Source organism: Chaetodon auriga, chromosome 24, assembly GCF_051107435.1.
Source record: "Chaetodon auriga isolate fChaAug3 chromosome 24, fChaAug3.hap1, whole genome shotgun sequence".
Classification (NCBI taxonomy): Eukaryota; Metazoa; Chordata; class Actinopteri; order Chaetodontiformes; family Chaetodontidae; genus Chaetodon; species Chaetodon auriga.
In genome coordinates this window covers 4,933,862-4,958,105 of record NC_135097.1, presented here as the reverse complement: position 1 = coordinate 4,958,105, position 24,244 = coordinate 4,933,862, and the positions used below count along the sequence as shown (strand labels likewise).

At 45.2% G+C, this 24,244-nt stretch overlaps 1 protein-coding gene across 1 annotated transcript; it reads left to right on the top strand.

Moving 5' to 3' along the window:
* Nucleotides 1–3,950: 3,950 nt before the first annotated feature.
* Nucleotides 3,951–22,870, top strand: znf219 (zinc finger protein 219). Its single transcript, XM_076724478.1, has 5 exons — nt 3,951–4,112; nt 12,846–12,930; nt 13,164–15,480; nt 15,665–15,811; nt 17,529–22,870. Exons 3-5 carry the CDS (start codon nt 13,167–13,169, stop codon nt 18,713–18,715), a joined length of 3,648 nt encoding a protein of 1,215 aa, XP_076580593.1. The 5' UTR covers nt 3,951–4,112; nt 12,846–12,930; nt 13,164–13,166; the 3' UTR covers nt 18,716–22,870.
* The last annotated feature ends 1,374 nt before the right edge of the window (nt 22,871–24,244 follow it).

Here is a 24,244-nt window from a genome sequence, read left to right as displayed (position 1 = left end):
TTGATTTCCCACCATATCTGACTGAATATGTACATATTGATCCTCTCCTCCTCCTCCTCCTCCTTGGCCTCATCCCTCCTTTCTTCTTCTCCTTCTCTTGTTTTTAGCCAAACATCTATCAGATTTCATCCCCCTCCATCTACGCCTGTCTCCCCTCCACCCTTATCTCACTCCATCTCTCTCACTCTCTCTCTCACACACACACACACACACACACACACACACACACTTTCCTCATCTTTCATTTCATCTCCCCAATTCTTTCCCTCTTTCTGTGCCATCTCTTCTGCCCCCCTCACTCCTCTCTCCATCACACCTCCCTCCCCGGCTCCCTCCCTCACGGCTGTTTTTTTTTTGTTGTGTTTTTTTTTTTTTGTTAGTGTGTGTGTGTGTGTGTGCGTGCGTGTGCATGCGTCTGTCTCACTCACTCTCTGAATATTAATTGGTGCATTTCTGCTGCGGCGGAGAAAACAATCAAAGCGTCAGGGGCGGGTGATGATGCCATTGTGGCAGCCGCAAACACGTACACATATGTACCGTGAGCGTACACACAAACACAAACAGGGCGCGCGGGGAGACGCACACACGCGCGCACACACAAGGCCGACACACACTCGCACACGGCACAGTTGCAGGGACACATCAGCAGAGAGATGCATGCATACACTTGTGTACAGATATATATGCTGCTGACATGCAAAATGTCTTCACGCGCACACATTGATTTACTGTGTACACACACTGAGACAAGCATGCACCACACATATGCCACAGACTTAGTCAGTCACTCTCAGATACACAATAGCAGGCTTACAATGGCTGATCCAGGAGATATGTTCTGCGTCAGCAAAGACATTTGAATTTCCCAGCCAACATTTACCTTCACACAGTGCTTGAGCACATCGCATTTAAATGCTAAAACCGAGGCCTTCAGCTGAGAAACATTCAGACTTACAATTAAGTGATATTTCTTCCATATGTTGGGGGAGGAGGGGCGGCAAACACACAAAGGCCGAGGTTACATCTAAATACTGTTTAGACTGAAGCCCAGATTATCGGAAAGAATAAAATCATTTAAGAGCGAGAGAGTCGAGTGACGAAACGCAAAGGTGACGATTACGCTAACAGGCTGGCTTTTTGTTGCTCAGTACGTTTCACTCTTTAACTCTTTGATAAAGCCTGAGAGGTGGTGGAAGAGGTGCGTGGGCTTCGCCACTCCGTGCACATCCTGGCCCACGTACTGTAGATTCGACTGCGCTAGCTGCTGTCGTCGTTCGCCCTTGTACGGTGGAGCACGCTCACAGCCCACTTACAATTAGAGAATAAGTCGGCCTGCGTTGAATTCAGCTCTCGAGGCTTTAAAATCCTGAAGTGTTAAAGGTCTAATGAAAATATATGAGTTGAATCAAGACTTTTATTCCAGATCGACTACAGTGGGACGCAACTTCAAGTGCAACTTAGTGTGACTGTGTGTCCCAAAATCAAGATGTTCTGTGCAGATATGCGTTCAACCAGATTCCAGTAGAGTCAGATCTAAAGTTGGTGGATGAGACACACACTCGTCTGCAGGTCTATACTAAAACCTGATGGAAACTCCTCTTTCAGAGGTGTAAAGTAAACTTCTTACTCCAGGTTCATCCCACAGTTTGTTGCACAATGTCCCTCCAACGCCAGTCCTCACATCAAAGGTCCATTCTTCACAGCTGAGCTTTTTCACACCAGCACATGGGTGGAAATGTTGAGGAAAGCTGCTGGACACCACTTGCAGACTGTGTCTTAAAGTAAACTTAAAGCTGCATTGATCATAGAAACAATGCAATCGTCTTTCCAGGATGCCCCTTTCATGATACTCTCACCTGTTACCAATTGACCAGTTTACCTGTGGAACGTTCCAAACAGGTGTTTTTGGAGCATTCCTCAACTTTGCCAGTCTTTAGTTGCTCCAGTCCAAACTTCTTTGAAACACGTTGCTGAATGAAATTCAGAATAAGCAGATATTTACATAAAATCAATGAAGTTGATGAGGTAAAACATTAAATATATTGTCTTGTCTTCAACTGAGTATTTGTCAAAAAAAAGGATTAGCAAATGGTCGCATTGTGTTTTCTTTATGTTTTGGACAGCATCCCAACATTTCTGGAACCAACAGTGAATCTCTAACTAATGTGAGAGAGGCCACTCATGGCGATGGACCCACAGAGAATTATCATCCAGCTCTGTCAAACTCTTTTAGCCCGTTGTTTCAGTTTTAAAGGCCCCTCCATTCAAAAACACGTGTTGACCTTGTTGTTACTTCACTTGGATGTTTGATGCATGTTTGACACCGAAAGACTGTTTTCATTGCTGAAGACGGAAAGTTTCTCTGTGCTCGTCTTAAAGTTTAACAGCACATTTGCATGATGTCAGAATAATTGGAAAAGTTAATTCCAGGCCGAGCAAAACGCTCCCTCCCTACACAACATGTCCACTCTGATGTCATCTACACAGAAACATGGCAGACAAAAGTAAATGTTTGGTTGATGGTAAGAAGCTTTTTATTAATTCACATGTTAGTTGCTGTCCACGCAGAGTGACTTAGATAAGCTAGCAAAGTTAACATACAAGACATTTACTTTTTAGCATTAAGCTAGCTGCTAAAGAACCAGATATTCCCATCAGGTGCTGGTGGAGACCAAAACAGAGCTAAAAGACAGATATTTTTCTTATTGGATGGTCGACTTAAGCGCTAAATGGAGAGAGAACAACTTTATTCTTCAGGTGTTCACAGATATTGTAAAGGGATGATGATGTTGCTGCATGGCTGACTACATGCTAACGAACACATTAGCAATAACAATGTTTTTAAGGTGATATTTGGTCAAGGCTCTGCGTCTGTCAGTTAGTTTTAGAGCCGCCTTTAAAAGAGCGTTGGCTGCTGAACTGGACAGAAGTAAAGACAATATTGAAGAAGAAAGGCTCATGTTTCAAATACATCATCAGCGGAGTCTTCTGACTGGCTAGCACGCCGTACACAAAGAGCACCTTTTGTCCAATGGAGGTCATCGTCCATCGTCAGCCGTCTCTAAGGCCACCAAGAGCGGCAAGAAGAGGAGAAGGACCAGGAAAGAGAGCTATGCTATTATGGTCTTGAGGTGGGAAACTGGCGGTACAGATTTCCCTAAATATCGACCCTGAAATGTTCAACTTTTTCTCACAATCAAACCAATTGAAAAAGTCAGGGAAGCCAAAACATGAAAGGTCAATGTGAAATAATGCACTGTGTGATAATACTTTCACTTTTAATGCTTTTCTAAAATTTGCTCTAAACACTTTGCCTGACCTGTACACTTTAAACTGAGTCCAAATTTGAGTGTTTTCCCAAACTGATACTGCAGTGCTGCTATTTTTGCTCGAGACCCCTTGGAAACCCCCCGGAGGAACTCCCGGTGGTCCCCGGACCTCACGTTGGGAACCCTACATCCAAATACGTGCACTTTGTGTTCCTCCCATCCTGGAAGTGGCCATGTGCTTCCGGGGTGGCTCACCACAACATTTAGGCTGCCTCTTGTCTCTGTCATCATCACTTTTAACACACTTCAATTGGTGTGAAACTTTTTTTTATTTTATTTTTAAAAACCCTCTTCTTCTTTTCCTTCCTCAAAAAAAAAAAGGGAAAAAAAAAAGTCTCTCCAAACTGTCAGCCACCCGCCACCCGAGATGCCATATTTAGGATACAAATGTGAAGAGATGACAGCGTTGTAAAATGGTGCCCGTGCTGAGATTATAATTAACATTTCCAACCTACATCACTCTCCCTCCCACTTCTCCTCTGCTTCTCCCTATTCACTCACTCCTGTACAATAAATGGGGAAAAAACGCAAGAAGAAAGGAGAGAAAGGGAGAAGGAAAAGAAAGGGAGATGGAGGAGGACAAGGAGGAGGAGGAGGAGGAGAGAGAGAGAGAGAGAGAGAGAGAGAGAAGAGGGTGACCAAACGGAGGGAGGAGGGAGGGGGAAACGGCGTATGCTTGTATACAACCCTGATTTCCATTTTTTTCCCAACTCGTAATGTATTTAATTCAAGTGAAACGTAATCATGACGTGTCGTGTCATTAATCTCCTCGCCGCCTCTCCCGTAAGTACACTGAGTCTTTACTTTCAACATATATCCTATATCTTCATTTATCTAGTTCATTTTTTAGCCGCCACTCTGTTTACATATCCACTTTTATGCATGGTGGCGTGAAACACCGGTGATGAAACATTTCCAAAATTGAATTTATTGCGACTGTTGTTGCCTTTTTTCCTCCACGGGCAACACACGGGATAATGGCCAATATAGTTGTTGTTGTGTTTTATTCCTTTTTTATTTATTTATTTTTTATTTTGCAGTTTGGATGTGTGTGCGTGCGTGCGTGTGTGCGCGTGTGCGCGCGTGCCACCGATCGGCTCGGAGCATGTATGTGAGCCTATGTATGTTAACCGCGCGCTCCGGACCACTTTACGTGTGTGTCATGTATGTAAACCGGCGTATGTGCGCGCGTGGCCGACATGCATGTAGCCCGCGAGCCCTCGTATAGCCCGTGACATGACCGAAAACCAGAAAAAAAAATGCACCGCTTCGCTTCTTATTCAGAAAACAGTCGGTGGAACATTTTAAACAAGTCGATTCGACGACTCGAGGCGAAATTAAACGCCACTTTAAAATGGTTGCAAGTGCACGAAAAGTCACTCGGAGTGTTTTAAGATGTATTAAAAAAAAAAAAAAAAAAAAAAAACTTTAACCAAGTTCTGTTCGCTTGGACTTATTCCTACTCGCGCGAGGACACCAGGTTTGAAATTAGGCAGCGTTATGACCTCTTCTTCTTTATCCACATTTAACCTCTGTGAAAAAACGACGTTTGGCCACACAAAAAAAGTAGCTTTTACGACGAGAGGCACAAGTTCTCGGTGCGTAACGGAGGATTTCGATAAGCCGCAGACATATTGTCCAGGCGTTAAAGTGGATTTTTGCATGTTAGCAACTTGATTTCCAAAGCGTAATTTGGGGCTGGATGCGATTAGCTGGACTAATTCTTTTGTTGGACACACATTAGGCACTGTGTAGGGCATTGTTTTCGAGATAAGCACCGCCACTTTCATCCGGGATGTGCGCAAAAACGCATCGGCGGGCTGTAAAGGTGTTTTATAAACGTTCCACTTTCCCCACCGTTTACTACAATGTTTACTACAAGCCGTTTAGTTGTCCTAACATCACCTCCAGTGTCTACAAGCTCAGAAAGTAGCATAGCAAGTGTGGCAGGCAACGCTGTGGCCGTGTGTGTGTGTGTATGTGTGTGTGTGCAAAACGCGTGTTGCCAAATTGTATTCCGCCAAGAGAAGTTACCGGTTTTACAGCCCCGCTTTTAAAATGTGCGTTTTTGGACACGATGTCGCTTTTTGGGACTGATGTCGGTTCGGGAGATTGGCAGAGGATTCAAGATGAAATCCATGATGGCACTTTTTTTTCCTCCTCTCTCCTCCCGTCCTCTCCCTGCTCGCTCACTCGTCTTTTCCCCTCCCTTAATCTTTTGTATAGAAAATTTAAGAACAAAATGGAGCAGGGGAGAGAGCGATAGATAGGCTGACATGACACACACACGCCACCCCCGACTTCCAAAAAACTACGTGCCCACTGTTCGTGATTTTTAATCGCGTTTTTCGGACGCGGGATTGTGCGCGGACACCATCCGCGAGCAGGGTTCATCGCGTTTTTGGTGGGGGGTGTTTATTAGTGCATTGTTTGTTGATGGTTATTTATTTCATTAATGTGCCTCTAATTGAGATGGCCGCGAGAGAGAAGAGGGGAAAGAGCGACTGAAAATGGTTGCACGTTATTGACGCACATCACAGGGGCGAGGAGGAAATTCCTCATGAGATAAGGCGCAGACGTGTCATCTGGGTTGACCAAAGACACTCCTGTCGCCTTTTCTATGTCCAATGGAATATGTTTAGGGATCCTGAAATGCCCTATTTTTATATCCAGCCGAAATGTCACACTTTTGAGAGCGTGTGCATTCTGGAAGTAGGTTGGCATTGCTGGCTTGTCCTATAAACAGGCATGTTAAAGTAAACTCTGTCTAGTTCTTCTTTCTATTTGGTTTTTTAAGCATTTTTACACGCAGTCTCTTAATCAAATACCCCCAAACTGCATGTTATCTGAATGGATTAAAAGCAGATGTGATGCATGAAAGAAATAATTCTGCAAAGCGCACACGTTCGCGTTGAAATGAGTGTTTTTCTTTTGATTTTTGCCCTCTGCAGCGACCTTTTACAATCACTCAGAGTCTTACTGATGGCCAGTCTTTACTTGAAACTATAAGATGAGCATCTGCGTATGATATAAAAACTCAAACATGAAACGAATCGGGTCTCTGTTGGAGAAGCAGCCCCCCTCCACCCCTTACAGGTTGTCTACTTTTCGTTACAGGATGATTTCACGTTGCGAATGCTCATCAGGAACCTACTGTACTAATGAATGTGAAACGCTGGCCCCGTGTTAAAAAGCGCCTAATGGCTCTGCCTCATTCAGACCCCTCTCGGCTTGTTGTGCTCAAGTAGTATCCTCCTCCGCCACCATCAATGCCGCCTCCTCCCCATCTTTGTACATACTGTACTGTACTTGAGGGGGCACATACACCCCATCCAGGTGGCTCTTGGGGGAGAGACTGCATGTGAGGGAGAAGGAGACGGAGAGACAGGGAGAGAGTAAAAGGGAGAGGAGTGTAGCACCAATCAAGGCTTCTGATTGATATAATTGGGTCATTAGTGCGCTGCGGGAGAGGCACCTGCTTGCCCTCAGTTAGGGAGAATCTACTGCATTGTGACATTTTGAGACTGTTGAGAGTTCTGCTGGCTGCTCGGGATTAGCGTGTATTTAGAGCATTAGGGTCTTACTTAAATAGTACGCCACTTGTGCCACTTGCATCCAGTTTGCAGGCCGGTTTCAGACTGATTCTCACAATAGAGGTGGACAGGTAGATGGTTCGCTTTTCCCCCTCCACCCCGCGTGTGCGTTTGACCGACCGACATCGAATCGCGATTTTTGGGAGCGAGGCGAGCTAAAGCAGGTCACAGCGCCGGCACAAGGGGCCCGCTGCGGTTTGAAGCAGCAGGTCAAGGAAAAGATAGAGCCGCGTGGGTGCGATCATCAAGAGATGGTGAGCAGAGGAAGCCTAAAGGTTAGTCAGAAGGTATTAAAGCATCAGTATTCTCCAATCAGCCTCCACTCCAACAGCTCTCTGAAACAGATGATCCGACCTGCGTGCACATTTCCTGCAGCCATTTTCCACGTCTGTGGAGGTGAGAGAGCAAAGTATTTTCAAACTTACCTCAAACTCTTATTTATTTATGGCTTTCCAGGAGAATCACTCCAAAGGTGTGAGCCCTTACCTCCGTATTTAAACAATTATTGTTGAAATAACACTTTCGCCGACAACACAGACCAGTCCTTGATGCTACGCGCACCTTTAGGCTCGGATCCCCTGAAGTTACTTTCCAGCCTCTTATCTGTGCTCTCAAGGCGCCCTTGTGCAAGGTGCTTCACCCTGAATTACACCATGAAGTGTTGATTTAAGTATTAAAACATACATATGTGTGTGCATATACATATATATATATATATACATCAAAGTGTAATGGAGAGTGCATGGAGCAAGGTGTTACTAAGAAAGAGAGCACATGTTCTTTAAATTTCCCCAGGGTGAGTAAAGAATCAGCCGTTTCTATTTTTTTCTATAGGTGCTCACATGTCTGATGCACATATTCCACAAGGAGGTCACAGCGTAGGGTCAGCTTCCCAGGGGCTTGTGGGTAGCATTTTGCTGAAGGACACCTCAGAGGGGGGGGTGGCTATTGCTGATGAGGGGGTTTGGACATTTTTGATGCAATTTGAATCAGACTGTTTGTCGTTGGACAGGTGGACGTGTGGATGTTTGAAACTGAAAGCATCACGTGGGCGTCTGTTTCTCTAGAGGGATGCGTGTTTGCTCCCACCTTTGCGTCTTCTCTCTGAACCCCTTGAGGTGATCTTCAGTGTGCACCGTTAAGCCTTTCCAGAGATTTGCTCATGACATTTGCACGCTCCAAACCAATTCTTCTGTTCAGGCCCCGGTCTTGTAATCCTGAATCAGACGAGTCAGTCAGCACCTCCGCTCACGCGGCCCGCACGACTCGGAGCCAGAGTCTCGCCTCTGTGCCGAGACGCTGTGATGTTTCCAACGTTCAGATTCTCTCGCTCAGATCTGGCACCGCCGCGTCGTTCCCGGTGCCGAGGAATCGTCGGCTCGTGTTCTCTGCTGGAGGAGGAATGATTCAGAAAGAGCTGGAGCAGCAGCTTGAGAGGAGACGGAGGGTCGAGGAGAAGAAATTAAGTGGTAGGGTGAGATGGATGGATGGATGGCGTTAAACGTAGAGGAGCAGGGCATGAGGAAGTGGCGCATACTTTCATTTTTTCACTACATGTTGCTGTTGGCCTGCGACAACTGAGCAAAGGCTGAGGACAGATAGAGAATCTGGGGCCGAATCTGTCATTTTCACATCATCATTTTCTTCATCTTCATCATCTAAAAAGTCAACCGCATGTCCATTTGAAGGACATCTTCTCCCAACAGCCCCACGAGTGCCTTGAGGCAACCCGAGCCCTCTGATAGAAGTACTGCTTCCATTCTCAGGACAAAATGACACAGAAAAGTTAGCATTTCGTGCACCTGGAGTCCACCGGCCACATCTTTAGTGGTGGAGACTTTCCTCCTTATCGCTGCCGGAGCTGGAGATGAGGGGAGGGGAGAGCCAGACAAAGTTGGAGCGAAGCAGGGAGTGAAGCAAAGGGGTTCAGGGAAAGGTGAAGTTAAGGAAATGAATACCGTCTGTGGGGAAGTTCGCCACGTGACCACGCGATAAAAACCACAGGGCCAAATTATACTGTACCGCACAGAGAGCGGCCTCCTCTCTGCCTCCCTCGGCCGCTCATCCTCTCCTCCACACACATATTTTTTTTTTTGTGGTCAGTCTCTCATACACCCACTTATCCCCATAGGACACCTCGCCGCGCACATCACATGAGAGCTCAAGCAATACAGCTGGAAGAAAGATACACTTGTAGGAATTCACACACTCGGCCTGCAGATACACATTTTACCTCACGCCCTGAGGCACAGGCTTGAGACCTTGGAGGCGCCTATTTTTAGGCACATGTGCAACAAACACACACTTGCAGGCACAGATAAGAACAACACGAAGGTAGCAGTTGCAAAGCCTTTTCGCTCTTCAGTGTCACTGCAGGTCAGGGGTTCCCAACCTGAAGCTCGGGCCTCCCGAGGGGTCAAAAAATAAATCACAGGGGGTCGTTAGATAATTAAGAGCTTGGAAAGAAGACAAAAACAGCTGCAGATTTGATGAATCTTTTTGCTTTTGAAATACCGCAGGCTTCCTTAAACTACAAAAACGGTTAAAACTCTTCTGAGCTCACACTTAATTAAGCAAACTGCGACGAGGGGTTGCTACAAAGGCTAGCAAGCCAGAGAGGTTTGAAACCAGTGCTACAGGCGACGGACGCTCTCAATATACAGCCTATAACACACATTTACACTCCTATCATTAATGCAAGGCTGAGCAGATGTAATACTTCCTGCCCACACACACACACACACACACACACACTGTTAAAAACACTAAGTGAAAGGTGTTCACACCCTCACATTTACAATTATGATGTGTAGCGCGGTGGCATGTACGAACCTGCACCAACTGCCTTCACAATAAAACTCTATCACTCAGTGGATATTTACACAATGACATCAAAACCCCCCAAAAATAAACTTGTCTGAACATATTGTGCTTCTGCTCCCTTGGCAACTCTTTATCACGGATGCTATGAATGACTCAGCGACCCCCCCCTTCCCCCTCTTCCCCCCCTTTTTTTTTTCTCCACACACACCTTGTGACACAAGTGCAGGAGGAGTTATCAGTACTTAAACCATGCAGTTTTTTCAGGGCGGTTAAAAATGGCAAGTTAGTATATTGACCTCTGACATAAAATCCAACTTCCAGTGAAGGTAGAGTCAGTTATCTCGGTGCCCACAAAGTTACAGTGCAATTACTGTAATGACAACATCATGGCAATGCTTAACACAACAACGATATGCTTTTAAGCTGTCATTACCATGTGAATTGCTGTGTTGTTACACTGCTGCACGTACGCTGCAAATTTCAGAGTCAGAGAAAAAGCAGGAGGAAGAAAAACAAGTGAATCCAGTTTAATATGTTTTTTTTTCCCTCCTCTGTCTCATGTCAGGACCCATTGTGTGATTTTTGGTGGCTCACATTTGCACCTGACATTGAAAATGCATTTGCATGGCGTACTTTCAATAGTGTTCCTCCCTTTGCAGAACCGCTGCACGCATTTCTTCTTCACATCCCTTAAAACAGTCGGACGGTTTGCAGCTTGTTGAGCACCTGCGCGATCCTTTTGCGTGCGTTTTTTTTAGCGCACAAACGGGACTTAAATTTGCAGATTGTCAATGAACTGAATTTGTCGGCCGTGCGTTCAGGTCCGGGTCCGAAGGCGGTTTAGGCGGCTGGGTTTCTTGGTTAATTCACACCTGGGTTTTATGTGCTTCTGCTCCACCTGATTCCAATCTGATATCTGTCCCTCAGTCACCCCAACCCCCTTCCCTGCATCCTTTGCTGCACCCTATCTCCTCTCCATCTATCCAAATCGTCTTTATTGGCATGACAGGGCCGGTGGTTGGCGACAGCCAGCGTCACGGTAGAACAATGCATTGTGATGGTGATATTCATATGATAATGCCATCAGACGTAACGCTGCTGCAGATACATTTCTTTCTTCTTCTTTCTGTATCTCTGTCTGTCTGCCTGGATGTATCTGACTATGTGTTGACTTTTCAAATGATTTTTAAATCTGTTGTTCTCTCTTCATGTTATGCCCCAGCCTGCCACTCCACCACTCTAATTTCCCTCTTCTTCTCTGTTCCAGCATGTCTGTCTCTTTACCCTATTTTTCTTCCCCCTTCTCCCCTCAACACCATGCTGGCAATCACATTAAATCATTTTCATTCACATGGCTTCTGACAATGTTTTTTTATGCTGCCCAGTTTGTAACTGCACTGTATGTTTCTCGCTGTCTCTCTCTTTCTTTCTCTCTGTCTGCCTCCTTTCTCATTTTTGCTCTTCGCCATGTTGGCAGGGCCCAATCTACCAGCTGATATCAGCATTCCCTGGCACTCTGCCAACTGGCAACACTGCAGGAGAGAAAGAAAGAGAGAGGGAGAGAATGAAAGAAAATTAGTGAATAATAGACGGAGGGAGGGAGCGAGAGAATGAGAGGGGGATGGGAAGAGTATGAATCAGGGAGAGAAAGAAAGACAGAAGGGAAAGGAAGACGGGGAGAGAAAGAACAATAATGGTGGATTAAGAAAGGACTCTGTGTGAGTGTGTGTCTGTGGTTGTGTGTGTGTTTATGTGATTGATATGGTGTGATATCCCTGTGAGTCATAGCTGAGCTAAAATGTCAACTGGCTACATGAGAATCTCTTTGTCATGCAGGCTCAGTGACACACACACACGCACACACACATACACAAATCCAACAGATCATATAAACACATATGTGGCCATACCGCCGCATGAACGCAAATATGGGCGACACACCTGCGAACACAGATGTTCCATTGTTTTGCCACAATGATTGATGACCTTTTGTTTTGTTGTGGGCGCCTCTGCTGCTTCTCAACTCCACCAAATGATGGACAAAAACAGCCGATGTGCATAAATCCAGTCGAACTGATGCAAACTGCTGTGCACTCAAAATATTTGGGTGTGTGAGCGTGCTTGCCAAAGTGCTTGTGTGTTCAATATGCTGTATATCACACTTTACATTTTAGCTGACTGTGTTATCTGTGGTGACGGTTGCAGTACAGCCAACACAACAGAAGAATAAGCTTACATTTGTGCATTACTTAAACAAGTAACCATGATTAAGCAGTGTATGGGTCAAAGCCACCACACCCTGGCGGTAGATTTCACAAATATTGCTTGCATAAGTGCAAGTGTACTGTACTTGAGTGTGTGTGGGTGTGAGTATGTGTGTATAGAGTCCTGATTTAAGCAAGAAGCTGCTACTGTATGAGTGCACAGGAAGGGTGTGTGGGGAAGTCAAAACATCGCGCGCCCATCCTGTTTGGGACAGTCCATGTCCTGTGGTGGTGCCCTTAACTCCTAAACACACACACACACAGAGTACACACACCGGTGTGCGTTGACACACCGGCTAATCATCCCATATGTGCTAACAGTATGCTGGAGTGCATTGTGCAGACATGCAGGAGGCAGAACAGGTGCACACCTGTTACACATTCAAGCGCATGCATACACCTACACAACCTGAGTAGTAAATGAACATCAAATAAAGATTTGCTTTGTACTTAACGTTTACATGCATTAAAACATTCACTGTTAATGAGTATGCATTTTATCCTCTGCTATTAGCATTTATGATGGAATACAATCAAAGAGTCTCGGTGCAAATTGGTTTTTATCCTGTCTGAGAAAAATCTGCTACCTGCAGTTCATCGCTCAGTATTTCAAAAGCATGTACGCCTACAGTGACACTGATATCGCTAATTTACCTAAAGTCTTTAGTTAGATAATAACTTCGGTAAAGTGTTAAAATGAGTGTCTTTACTGGCAACAACATAATTTCAAGTGCAATAAATGTGCGGTTTTTGATTGCAAATAACTTATATTACTAATAATATTTAAGTGAACTTCACTAATCGTCAGGGTTTGTTTTTTTTTTTTTTGTCCTCAGAAAATTAAAGGAGGAGGCTGCCACAGAAGTGTGTCCCCCATCAGCCGAGACACTGAAGAATGGCATAACATCACACACACTGCTGGTAATTCTCTATTGTTCTCACACATGCAGACACATGAACCTGTTTGGCAAACAGTTTGATTATATGTATTTTTTTTTTTTTTGGCTTTTTTACAGATCTGATCATATTACAGTTAAAGATCGTACACAACATGCAAATTTTCTCTTTTCTCTTGCTTTTAAAAGCTGTAATGGAAGTCATCCGTCCCGCTCACTGTCTGCCTCTCTCTTTCTCTCTGTGTTTTGTACTGATAGAGGATGGATTCTCCGCCAGAATGTGTGTTGTCTCTTTCTTGTGAGCAGCCCCAGTCGCCCCCCACACTGCCATCCCTGGACCACAGCCCCCAGGCCTCCTCTCCTCACACCCTGCTCTCTCTACCTGACAGCCCTGTTGTCCTGCCAATTCACAGCCCCGAACCCTCCCCTCAGAGCCTGGACACCACGCCTTATTTCCCCCTCTCTCCCTTCCCCCTCCACGAGGAAAATAACAATCACCACGATGCTGAGGAAGAAGATGATGAGGAAGGACTGGATGGAGTTCCTCCATCCCCAACCCCGGCCGTGGCTCTGTTCCCAGGAGGAGGGGGACAAGAGGCCGGATGCAGCCCGTGTTTGGACTCCTCTCCACCGACCACACCATCAGCGCCAGTTCTCGGGTTTGGAGCACTGGAGCTGGCCCTCTCATCGGGGCAGAGTGGAAACTGCAATGACGAGCTAGACCTCCAGCTGTTCCAGAAGGATACTGTTACCAGGGCGGTACCTGGAGTGGGAGGGGCCTTGCCAGGGCCTGCGCTCAGGTTTCCCTGTCATGTATGTGGGAAGAGATTCCGATTCCAAAGCATTTTGTCTCTTCATGCCCGAGCTCACAGTCTGGACCGAGACCGCCGAGCTTCAGCCCTTTACCGGACTGGGCTCCCCTCAGCACCCGTAAAGCAGCACCTCAAAATCCAACAGAATCACAAAGACTTAACCCAGAATCACAGAAGTCACCCAAACCAGCGTTTACTGCCAGGGACACTCATCCGACATCTCACAGAAGAAGAGGATGTTGATGGTGAGGTCAAAGGTCTGGATGACGGCCTACAGACAGACCAGAACCCAAGCTTTTTACTGGATGACAGCACACCATTGACCCCTCCACTTACAGAGGACCCTGTGTCTGTGACCTCTCCGTATTCTTCTACCATTGTGGAGGGTGCATCTACTCCCATAGCGCCTACGTTTCGCTGCCATGCCTGCAAAGGAAAATTCCGCACGGCTTTGGAGTTGGCGCGCCACGTCCGCATTCTCCACAACCCGTATAAATGCACTCTTTGTCCTTTCTCTGCCAGCCAAGAAGAGAGCCTGGCATCTCACTTGCAGGAGTGCCATCCTTCGCCTGAGGTACCTGCTCTGCCACCGGCCTTCAATTCCAGGCCAGTCATTGCAACCCCTGACACTCCCGTGCCCACACCGACCCATACCCCAGCTCCGACCCCAAGTACCCCACAGTTGACATCAGCCTCTGCAGTGGCTGCATCTCCCTCGTTGCCAGCATTTCGCTGCGATACTTGTGGACAGCGTTTTACCCAGTCTTGGTTCCTGAAGGGACACATGCGAAAGCACAAGGACTCCTTGGATCATAAGTGCCAGGTATGCGGCCGTGGCTTCAAGGAACCCTGGTTCCTGAAAAACCACATGAAAGTACATCTCAACAAGCTTGGGTTGAAGGCCGGGCTGGGAGCCCTTGGGGGACCAGGTGCTGAGCAGCAGGCCAAAAGCTCCTCTAGTAATCAGTCTCTCAATGCCCTCTACTCAAGCCTTCTTCTGGCCCAGCGAGGAGGTGGCAGAGGTGGACAAGGAAGATCAGAGAGGGAAACTGGTAGCAGAATTGGAATGGGCTCCAGCAAGTCAGCCATCCTGGGCTACCTGGGATTACCCAGTGATGGCAGTGGGGCCAGCTGCATGGAGAGACTTCAAGCAGTGGCTCAGGTAGCAGAGATGGGAAACAGTGGTGGTGGCAGCATTGGTGGCTCAGGAGGAGGGGGAGCAACTAGAGGAGGTGGCGCAGGTGAAACTACAGCATCAGTTTCAGAGGGAGGAGACCAGGCAACATGGTGGCAGCTGGTGGCTCGCAGCCTGGCAGTAGCGCAGCAGCAGCAGCAGAGGCCCCACCAGCGAGGCCAGCAGCAAGGCCAGCGAGGCCTAGGTCGGAGCTCGGTGATCACAGAGGCCGACCAAGTCAGAGCCTACCTTGGAGGCCTGGATCCAAGAGAAGACTCTGGAGGAGCAGGAGGGCCATGGGAATGCCCAGACTGTGGAAAGCTGTTCCGCAGTCTGCAGCAGGTGGTGGTTCATGCTCGCGTTCACACTCAGAGGCCCCAGAAAGGAGGTGGCTGCGAAGATGAGGGGAGCTCTAGTCGTAGAGGAGCGGGGCTAGGAAGAGGAGGCAACGGTGAAGTGAGACAGGAATCTCAGCTCCACAGTGGTGGATCCCAACAAACAGGAGAAGTGAGACAGGAGTCAAAACTGCACAGTGGTGGATCACAACAAGCAGGAGCAGGGTTTCACTCTGTCATCTCAAGCTTCAAAGGTACAATCACATCCTCTTTTTTGTGTTTTCTCTTTTGGGCTTTGTTTGCTCACATGCAATGGTGTTATTATCACAAGAATATATTATTTTCATACCGCTTCTCTGTTGTAAATAGAAGCTCTCGGGGGGCCCTTCACACCAGCTGGTATCCTTACATTTATTCCACCTTTTTTTCCACTCGCAGGAGAAAATGGCTTGACAGCAGTCTCCTCCATACCTTCAGTTCCCACCAGGGAGCGAGTGCGTGGTAGAGGGATAAAAGACTGCCCCTACTGTGGTAAAGCCTTCCGCTCTTCACACCATCTCAAAGTACACCTGAGAGTTCACACAGGTGAGCACTGCTGTGAGTTTAACACATTTACTTTTTAAAACTTGTTAAATCCCTGGAAAGGTTTCATTGTGCATCCGATCTTTAGCGGCAGTCCTTTTTTCTTTTTTACACATTCGCCCCAGAGAGCTGGCCAGCGCTAATCATAGCCCTCTACTGCAGGCAACCGAGCAGCTCCACTGGAGCAACTCCTGGTTAAGTGCCTTGCTCGAGGGCATGTTAACAGTAGTTTTTGAGGAAAATGAAGCCTCTCCGGGGATGAAAATTTCACTTAAATTACTGACCATGTAAAGTAAAACGCTCACTTCTCTCACAAGTCTGTAGCCTTATTCCCAAGAAAGGTACAAAAACATTTTATTTTTCCCCAGTAATTAAACAGTACTTCTCTAAATAGTGCAGCATGAAATTGGTTTGGCGTAGGCTTTTTGAGATAAACTCTAATGATTTTTATGTAAATATGACATGCAGTACATGCTCACAGATTTCTCCATGCATGTTGTTGCCTTTAATCTTTCTGATAATCACATTCTCTGACCTTGTCATTCGAAGGAGGCCGATCTGTAATTGCCCTGCTTAAATTTTCCTCAAATAATTTCCAAATGAGTCTGACTGTAGAGCAGAGACACACGACACTCCAACGACAGACTTTAACGGGCTTTAAAAACACAACACGAAAATGAAAAAAACCTCATACTGAATGGTGAGAAGTGAGTAGGGCTCATATGGAAATTGAGAACTCTCACAGCACTCACACTCCATATGATATGATGCATTCATAATCAGCATGAGTCATTGCCATTTTCATTTTTTTTTTGTTATTTGTCTTCGCTTGATGCATTCGATCAAAATTAAGACCCTTCTTCCATTTCTGAGATGCCACCAATCTCAACTGGTAAACTGGAGCACATCCAAGTCTTTCCAGTAAGACAGTGCCCGGAATGCATTCAATGAGATCTATTTAGTATTTCCATTATGAATGCTCATCTATGGTTGACAGGACCTATCACATCACAGCTATATTATTCATGATAGCGTACAGGTCTTTTTTCTCATACGCTATTGCTTCTCTGTGTCATCGAGTTATTACCACATGGTCAGTAATTTGAGTGAATGCATCAAATTATAATAATACTCTCTTGATATTACTGTCCTATTGAGATTATTGCCCCTCAAGACTTTTATCCCATTATTATTTTTTATTTTTTTTGCTCCAGCAACAAAATTTAATCGTTCATACATTTGAATGTACATTTGCATTCATCAATTGAGCTGTGCTCTTCTTGTGTTCAGTTTTTTTTGTTCTTGTGAATAAGATCATTTACGCTTTTCATATGTAATACGTTTCCTGCTGTTGATGTGCCTCCAGCTAGATGCCTCCTCCTCTTTATTTTTCCCAGCAGTGTCATTTTAATCATTAATGGAATACTGCCATCTACCTTTAAAATGTGTAACTACATCTTACCAGTGGTTAAAGGACCATACCAGTTATTAAGTACTGCTCGCTATTATTTAACATGTGCTGTAGTATATCTGAATAATTTTTCTGACTTTCAAGTCAGACACTGCCTTCTGTTCACTTCACTATGATATAAAAATCAATGAGTAGACTCTTGAAACTTATAGATAGATAGATAGATAGATAGATAGATTTGCACTGTTGCTACTTGTTTAAACCCCAATGCCATTACCCCGTCTTAATTTCTGATCTTATCCTCTCTAGGTGAGAGACCCTACAAATGTCCGCACTGTGACTACGCGGGTACCCAGTCAGGTTCACTGAAGTACCACCTCCAGAGGCACCACAGGGAGCAACGCAATGCCTTGGCAGCCTCCTCCAACTCCTCCTCCACTGGTCTCACCTCCACTATCAACAGTCTGACCTCTGGAACCTCTGGGCTGGGCAAGCAGCGCCGATCCCAGCACAACCACTGCCCGGTCAACCGAGGCCAAAGTGATAGCCCCACCTCTCGGCCCAGCCAGCAATCCTGGCTTCTGGGGCTTCCAGATCAGCGGGAGCATCGGAAGGCCTTGGCAGCTCTAAGGGATGTCGACTTGGAGACCCAGTACAGGTATCTGTCTGGTGTGATGGGGGCACTTTACCAAGGTGGAATGGAAGGGGGCTGGATCAGAGAGTCTCCTCCACCGAAGGCCCCTAAAGTGTCCCGTCGTAAGCCCCTTACTACAAGCCGAATGGTTCAGCCGTCAAGGGACAAGGAAGGGTCTGTGCCTTCAACTCAAGAGGGTGGGTTTGAACCCCTGGATCTGTCCCGTCGCCCCTCACCAGGTCTTGGAGGGATGGACGAGGATGGGAGCGTGAGCGTAGGGGAAGGAGGAGGTGCCAGTGGTGTGGATGGCGGAGGGGATGGGGTCAAACTGAGTCAGTGTTTGTTCTGCCCTTTCCGCACATCCTCAGCAGAACTGATGGCCATGCATCTCCAGGTCAACCACACCAGTAAGTCCAGGCGCAAAAGAGGCTCTTCCACTCTCTTGGATGATGATGGAGCCCCGAAGGCCACCAAGCCCCAGACGGATCACTCTGACCTTGACTCTCTGACAATATGGAGGCAAGTGAGTGAGACAGAGTCCCAGGCACCCCTAGGGGAATGGTCCTCAACTCAGACCAAGACCCTGAACGGGCTCTCTGAGGATACAGCAGAACATCTGGACAACATCCTCGACCACCCAGACAACGTGGCCTCAGTATCCAACCATGTAAGAGACGGTCTGGCACTCAAGGGAAAGATGGAGGGGGATGAGGAAGAGCAAGAGGAAGAATTAGAAGAGAATTTGGAGAACAGCAGTCTGGAGGATTCACCGGACCAGGATCTGAGGATGTCCCTCGCTCTTTCGCCAGCCCTGAGCTCCAACCACATGCTGGGAGAGGAGGAAAGAGTCTTAACAGATTAACACGCTTTTGGATGACACCATTTAAGTTGGAGAGCTTGGTTTGATGTTTTCAACTACACTTAACACAGAGCTGAAGAAGGGGCCGGTAGCTTTGCAGGAAGAAACGGGGCGTAAGGTCAAATTAATATTTGCCCCTTTATACTTTTATTTCTGGACAGAGGATCCTCGACTGCCGAGCTTTTGAAAAGGACGGAGAGAAAAATCACTGCTGTTACGTTCCCGTCGGCATTATTTGTCTACTTCAGTTCTGACAGTGCGGTCGTCCACAAAATAAACTTCCTGCACTAAAGAGCATGAGTGCATCTTTGCAGGATTTTGTTGGCCACTTTTTCTTTTTTTTTTCCTGTTTTCTTTCAAGCTTCACTCCACGATGGATGTTTTTTAAGATGACCTCCTGTTTGATAACACACATAAGATCTTGGACAGACCTGCATCACTCCACAAGCATTTATTCCACACTAATAAAGGACTGTATATCCCAGACTGCTAAACTGACCAAGTTGAAGCCAGCTGTGAAGAGATGCTCTCCTGACTGACCAGTGAACAGTTTGGAACCTCAAACTCGAAGTTCCTCCTCAGCCGACGCAGATACGGAGGAAAGTTTAAGTCTAGAAGAGTTTCCAGCTGCGAACCTCAGCTAAGCTATTCTGTATTAATTTAAGGCATGAGGTAACTGTTGCAGGCTGCTGCAGGTGCTTTCCCTCAACTATATATCACTGCCTTGTTTGTCTGAAAAGTGTTTCTAGACGATTGTCCAAAAGAAAAACAGAAAGAAAAGTTTGTAACATTTTTCTCTTTTTCAGTTAGTGCCTGTTCATGTATGTTGTCAAAGAGTCTCCGGTATTCTTTTTACATCGAGGCTCTTATAGGTCATTCATTTTATCTGAATATACAGTTTAAAACAATTTAAGTACAGTATATTTGTTAAAAGTGGTTCTAGGGTGTTGTGAATAGTTGTAAAAGAAATGCTACATTGCAGCGTGATGTCCTTGACGGCAGCCGTTCGCAGCTCAGCTTGAAACAAAAACAAAAGCAAACAAAACAAACAAAAAAAAAAAGCTGATATAAATAATGTATAATGCGACGAAAGAGGTCAAAGGCTGGGCGATGAAAAGGGGTCACAGTTCAAAATTCAGTGTTTACAATGGCGCCGGATGCGAGTTCGGTCGCCAAGGCAGTGTAGATGCGTGGAAAAAAAAAAAAAAAAAACAGAGCGGGAGCCTGTTTGAGGGCTGCAGGGACGTCGCTCGAGCCCCCGAACACAATCAACCGACACCTTTTTGAAGAGGCAGAGACTTAGCAACTGTGTCAAAAAAGCAATTTCATTTTCTTTGTCCGTAAGAGAGAAGGTAGAGAACGCGGAGGAAAGCAGTATCGCTGCCAAACACGACTTAATCTGAGAAACAAACTGTACTCTCGGGGTATGGTGTCTTTTAGATGAGTAGATTCCCTCTCTTCTTCTTTTTTTATAAGAAAAGAAAAGACAATGGTAGGAGTAATTATTAAAACACTAACAAATGCATAGACATCCCAGTAGAATATGTGTAGCTTTTGTAAAGACGAGGAAAAAAAAAAAAGCAGACTTTTGTTTATTTTCATTTCAAGATGCTTACAGAAAAAGGTTATCAATATAGGTAATATTGATTATAATGTTTGTGAGCTAAGACTAGTTGGAATGTCTATACAGAGCACTGTGCAAGGTTTGAGTTCCCAAAGTAGTTGTTTTTCTGTTGACTTTATCGATAGACCAAACGTTTTCAATGGAAGTCGTCACTTTCTGTTGTCGTTTTAAACGTGTAAAGCTGTGGTTTCGATAGATTTACCCCATCGATTGGCGAAATCGGTCGGTGATATCGGACTGGTTGTGAAAGAAAGTTCAAATTCAAAGTGCGTCCTTCTCACGTAAGCGTCACGGAGCAGCACATCTGTGGCTACGAATCGAAAACAATCAGCCTCTTCTCGTGAATTCTCGTGTTTTGGAGGCGTGTTTAGGAAAATTAACTAAGAGCGTGACGCAGTAATATCGCCTCGCGCTTCCTAACAACCACTATTTATCTCCTTTTTGATGGGGTATTCTACGATTGTAACCGCACCTTAATGTGCATTAATGTGTTTAAGTTCTTTTTTAGAGCACCTTATGAGTTTTGTAGTGAAAGTCCCTTAGTGGTGTCTCCTTAACAACTACTGTCAATGCCATCGTGCCTTCTGTTTCAAGCACTTCCTGGTGTATTTTGTAAAACTCACCAAAAGCACTTAGCCTATATCTACACACTCTCTTTCTCCCTCTCTGTCCTCCCACGTCCCTGCCTCCTCCTCCTCCTCCTCCTCCTCCTCCATCACCTCAGCCCATTTACCTAATCTTTTTCTCGTGTCTTTCCCTCCTGACCCCTCTCTTCTGGGGGAAGCTGTTGTCATACCAGATTTCTCTCCTGCTCTTCAGGCCTGCTCGGCCTTAAACAAGGCCACTAGGCCATATTACTATCTAGCATGGCTAGACTCTTGAAAGAATGGACTACCTAACCTTTAGACGAGTAAAAATCCTTATAGATGTAGGGTTAGACTACTTTCGGTCTTAATACTAACCCTTGGTAAACCAAAGCCCAGGTCGAAGTCTAATGAATATTATATTTAATCTTAAAAGGTGCCAAAACATGTCCGAGGTGACACTAAATATCAACTTGAGAAAGCTAAATAATTCAAGTCCTCTCTCTTTTCTCAGCCTCTCTTTCTTCACCCCCTCCCTCTCTCTCTCTCTCTCTCTCTCTGTCACGCTTGCTCTTCCTCCATCTCCCCCCTCTCGTCCGTAAACCGTCTATCTCTAGCACCACTTGAAGGTGACGTGTACTATCTGGTATTGAGGCCTTTATTAGATTTTTATTTCAGTTCGTGTGGTGTTTGTTCAATGCCGTTGAGATGGAAAAATGCTCTTCTTATAATGATAATTATTATTGTTTTGGCATTATGGTTACAAAAAAAACAACAAAAAAATGAGAAATGTGTTGTTGAATGTTGTACAGATAGCACTAGAGATGTTGTGTTTCTTAAAGAGAGCACAAACCTGAGCGATGGTCCCTTCTACTCCTCCCACCGGCAGATGGGAATAAAACAGCCTGCCAGTCAGTCTGCACGTCTATTGACAGAATCTTCCTCGCTGATGACAGATTTTCAAAATAAACTTTTGTCTAAGTTGTTTCGTGGAGATTTGAATGTAAAAAAAAAAAAAAGAAGAAGAAGCTTTTGACTTAGAGTCCATTCCTAAATTTATTGCACATAAAAAAAAATCCTGACTAAAAGCAGCACTTGAGCCAACATCTGTACTCTTTTGGAGGTTTAGTTTGATTTCAGGGAGACTTGCCTGCTTACTAAGAGTTAGACAAACACAGAGGGGCCTTTTTATGTTCCCACAAGCAGTTTGAACATATGTTTAACACCAAATTAAGTCCATTCGAGCTCAGTTATATAAAATGGGATCTTCAACTTTTCTGAAAACTTGCAAAATTCACCTTTACATGTCTCCAAAGATGGACGCTTTCCTATTTAAACCATCTGCTGCATGGAAATGGATTAATGCAACTGCTGATTTCACTTAAACTAGTGAGATTATATCCACCTTGACTCCTGTGTTGAAGGTGAATCTCCGCATGTTCCATTAATTGTGCAAAGCAAGGCTGAGCTCATATTCAAAACTACCTTCAAAGCTGACAAAAAGACATAAAAAGCCTCCCTGAGTTTGTCTGACCGAGGCAAAATTCTCCACAAAACAAAGTATTTCTTTCCTTTTGCACGTGTTTTCAACTGAATACAATGTGGCTCCCTTTTCAAACCTATGTGAAAACTGCACCTTATTATCTCCTGATTGTGAATCAGATCGTTTCACCAAAAGCACGACGCTCTAACTGAGTGTGTATCATGTGGGCCGATCCTGCAGATACGGCATCTGTACGTCTGATCGTGTTGAAGTCGATGTTTCTTATGAAAGGACAAATGTTCTGCGAGGTGAGGGGGCCATGCTGGGTTTGGGCTCTTGTGTAGTTTACTGCCATTGCAGTGAGGGAAAACTGATCTAACATAGTAGTGACTAATATGACTTTGTGGACAGATAAAAAAAGAATAAAAATAAAACGCATTAGAAATAAATAAACACCGAGAAAATAAGCCAGTCTCTCTCTTTCATGCCTTTCTGCACCAGATTCCATTTCTCTTTTGATACACAGCGTATGACGACATGAACAGACTCCTGACAGTCGGACAGCCTAAATATTTATTTATTTCTTGTGAAGCTTGTTTATGTGAAGACTTTTAGGATGCCTCTCCACCAAATCACAGTCTGAATCAAGCTGCAGCCTGCAGAGCAAATAAAAAAACTTTTAGAAAAGGGCCCTCTTGTGGCTTTGAGTGGAATTGCAGGAAGTAGAGACACTTCGAGGGGACGCCAGCTTTGCTTTTACAGCGAGGTCACGGAAATGGGAAAAACTCAGTTTAAACATACTTCTATTAAAGACAGAGCAGAGGAGAAAGTCTTCATACACACAATAGTTAGTGAGGATATTTAGTCAGATGTGATGTGAGAAATCCAGGACTTTAAACTGATTGATTATAATTTCATTGGTATTCTACAGCAGCGCTTCCCTCCTTTGGGCCTTAATTGTGGTAAAAGAAGCAAAGACCAGCTTGTGACCACTTCACCGGTTGCAGTATATCTATAAGTTCAACCAAAGAGTGATCTTCTTTGCAGTTTGAAAATGTTTTTGAGCTCTGAAGATGTGGAATCATCCAGTAATTCACACACACAGAGAGAGAGAAGTTCACAAAACGAACCACAGTTGTACAGTTTGAACCAGTTTGTTTACTGACTCTCAGGGTTTATGTCTGGAAATGTGAAGTGGTCAATGTCAGGAGGAAGGTTGTTTTTTCTGGAGACGTGTGGTCAGAAAAACAAGTAAACAACCCCGATTCCAAAACAGTCAGGAGGCTGTGTAAGACAGCAGTTTCATGACATGTTCCTGTGCTCATGTGTTCACAAAGCGGTGAAACTCGCTCCATCCTCGCTTGTGAACAACTGAGCCTTCCCAGGATGCCTCTTTCAAATGCAATCATGACACTATCACCTGCTACCAATGAACCCGATTACCTGCAGAATGATCCAAACAGGTGTTTTTGGAGCGTTCCACTTCATTCCCAGTCTTTAGCTCCTGTCCCAACTTGTTTGACACATGTTGCTGCGTCAAATTCAGAATAAGCAGATATTTATTGCACATATTTAGCAGATCATCACATTCTGTTTTATTTAGGTTTTACACAGCCTCCTATCTGTTGCATCAGGGTTGTAAAAGCTCTAGATAAGATGCTGCCATGTCTGATGTTTCTTCAGGTTTCAATCTTTTCTTATTTCTTCAGCAGCTTTTTGCACTTTAAAGATAACTTTAGAGCTACAGAGGCTCGGGGGTCTGACCCAGCTATTATTAACAGACAGAGGGTTTATGGCTAAAGGGCCCTGAGCTGTCTGCATTTGTGCCCGATGGGCCTCTT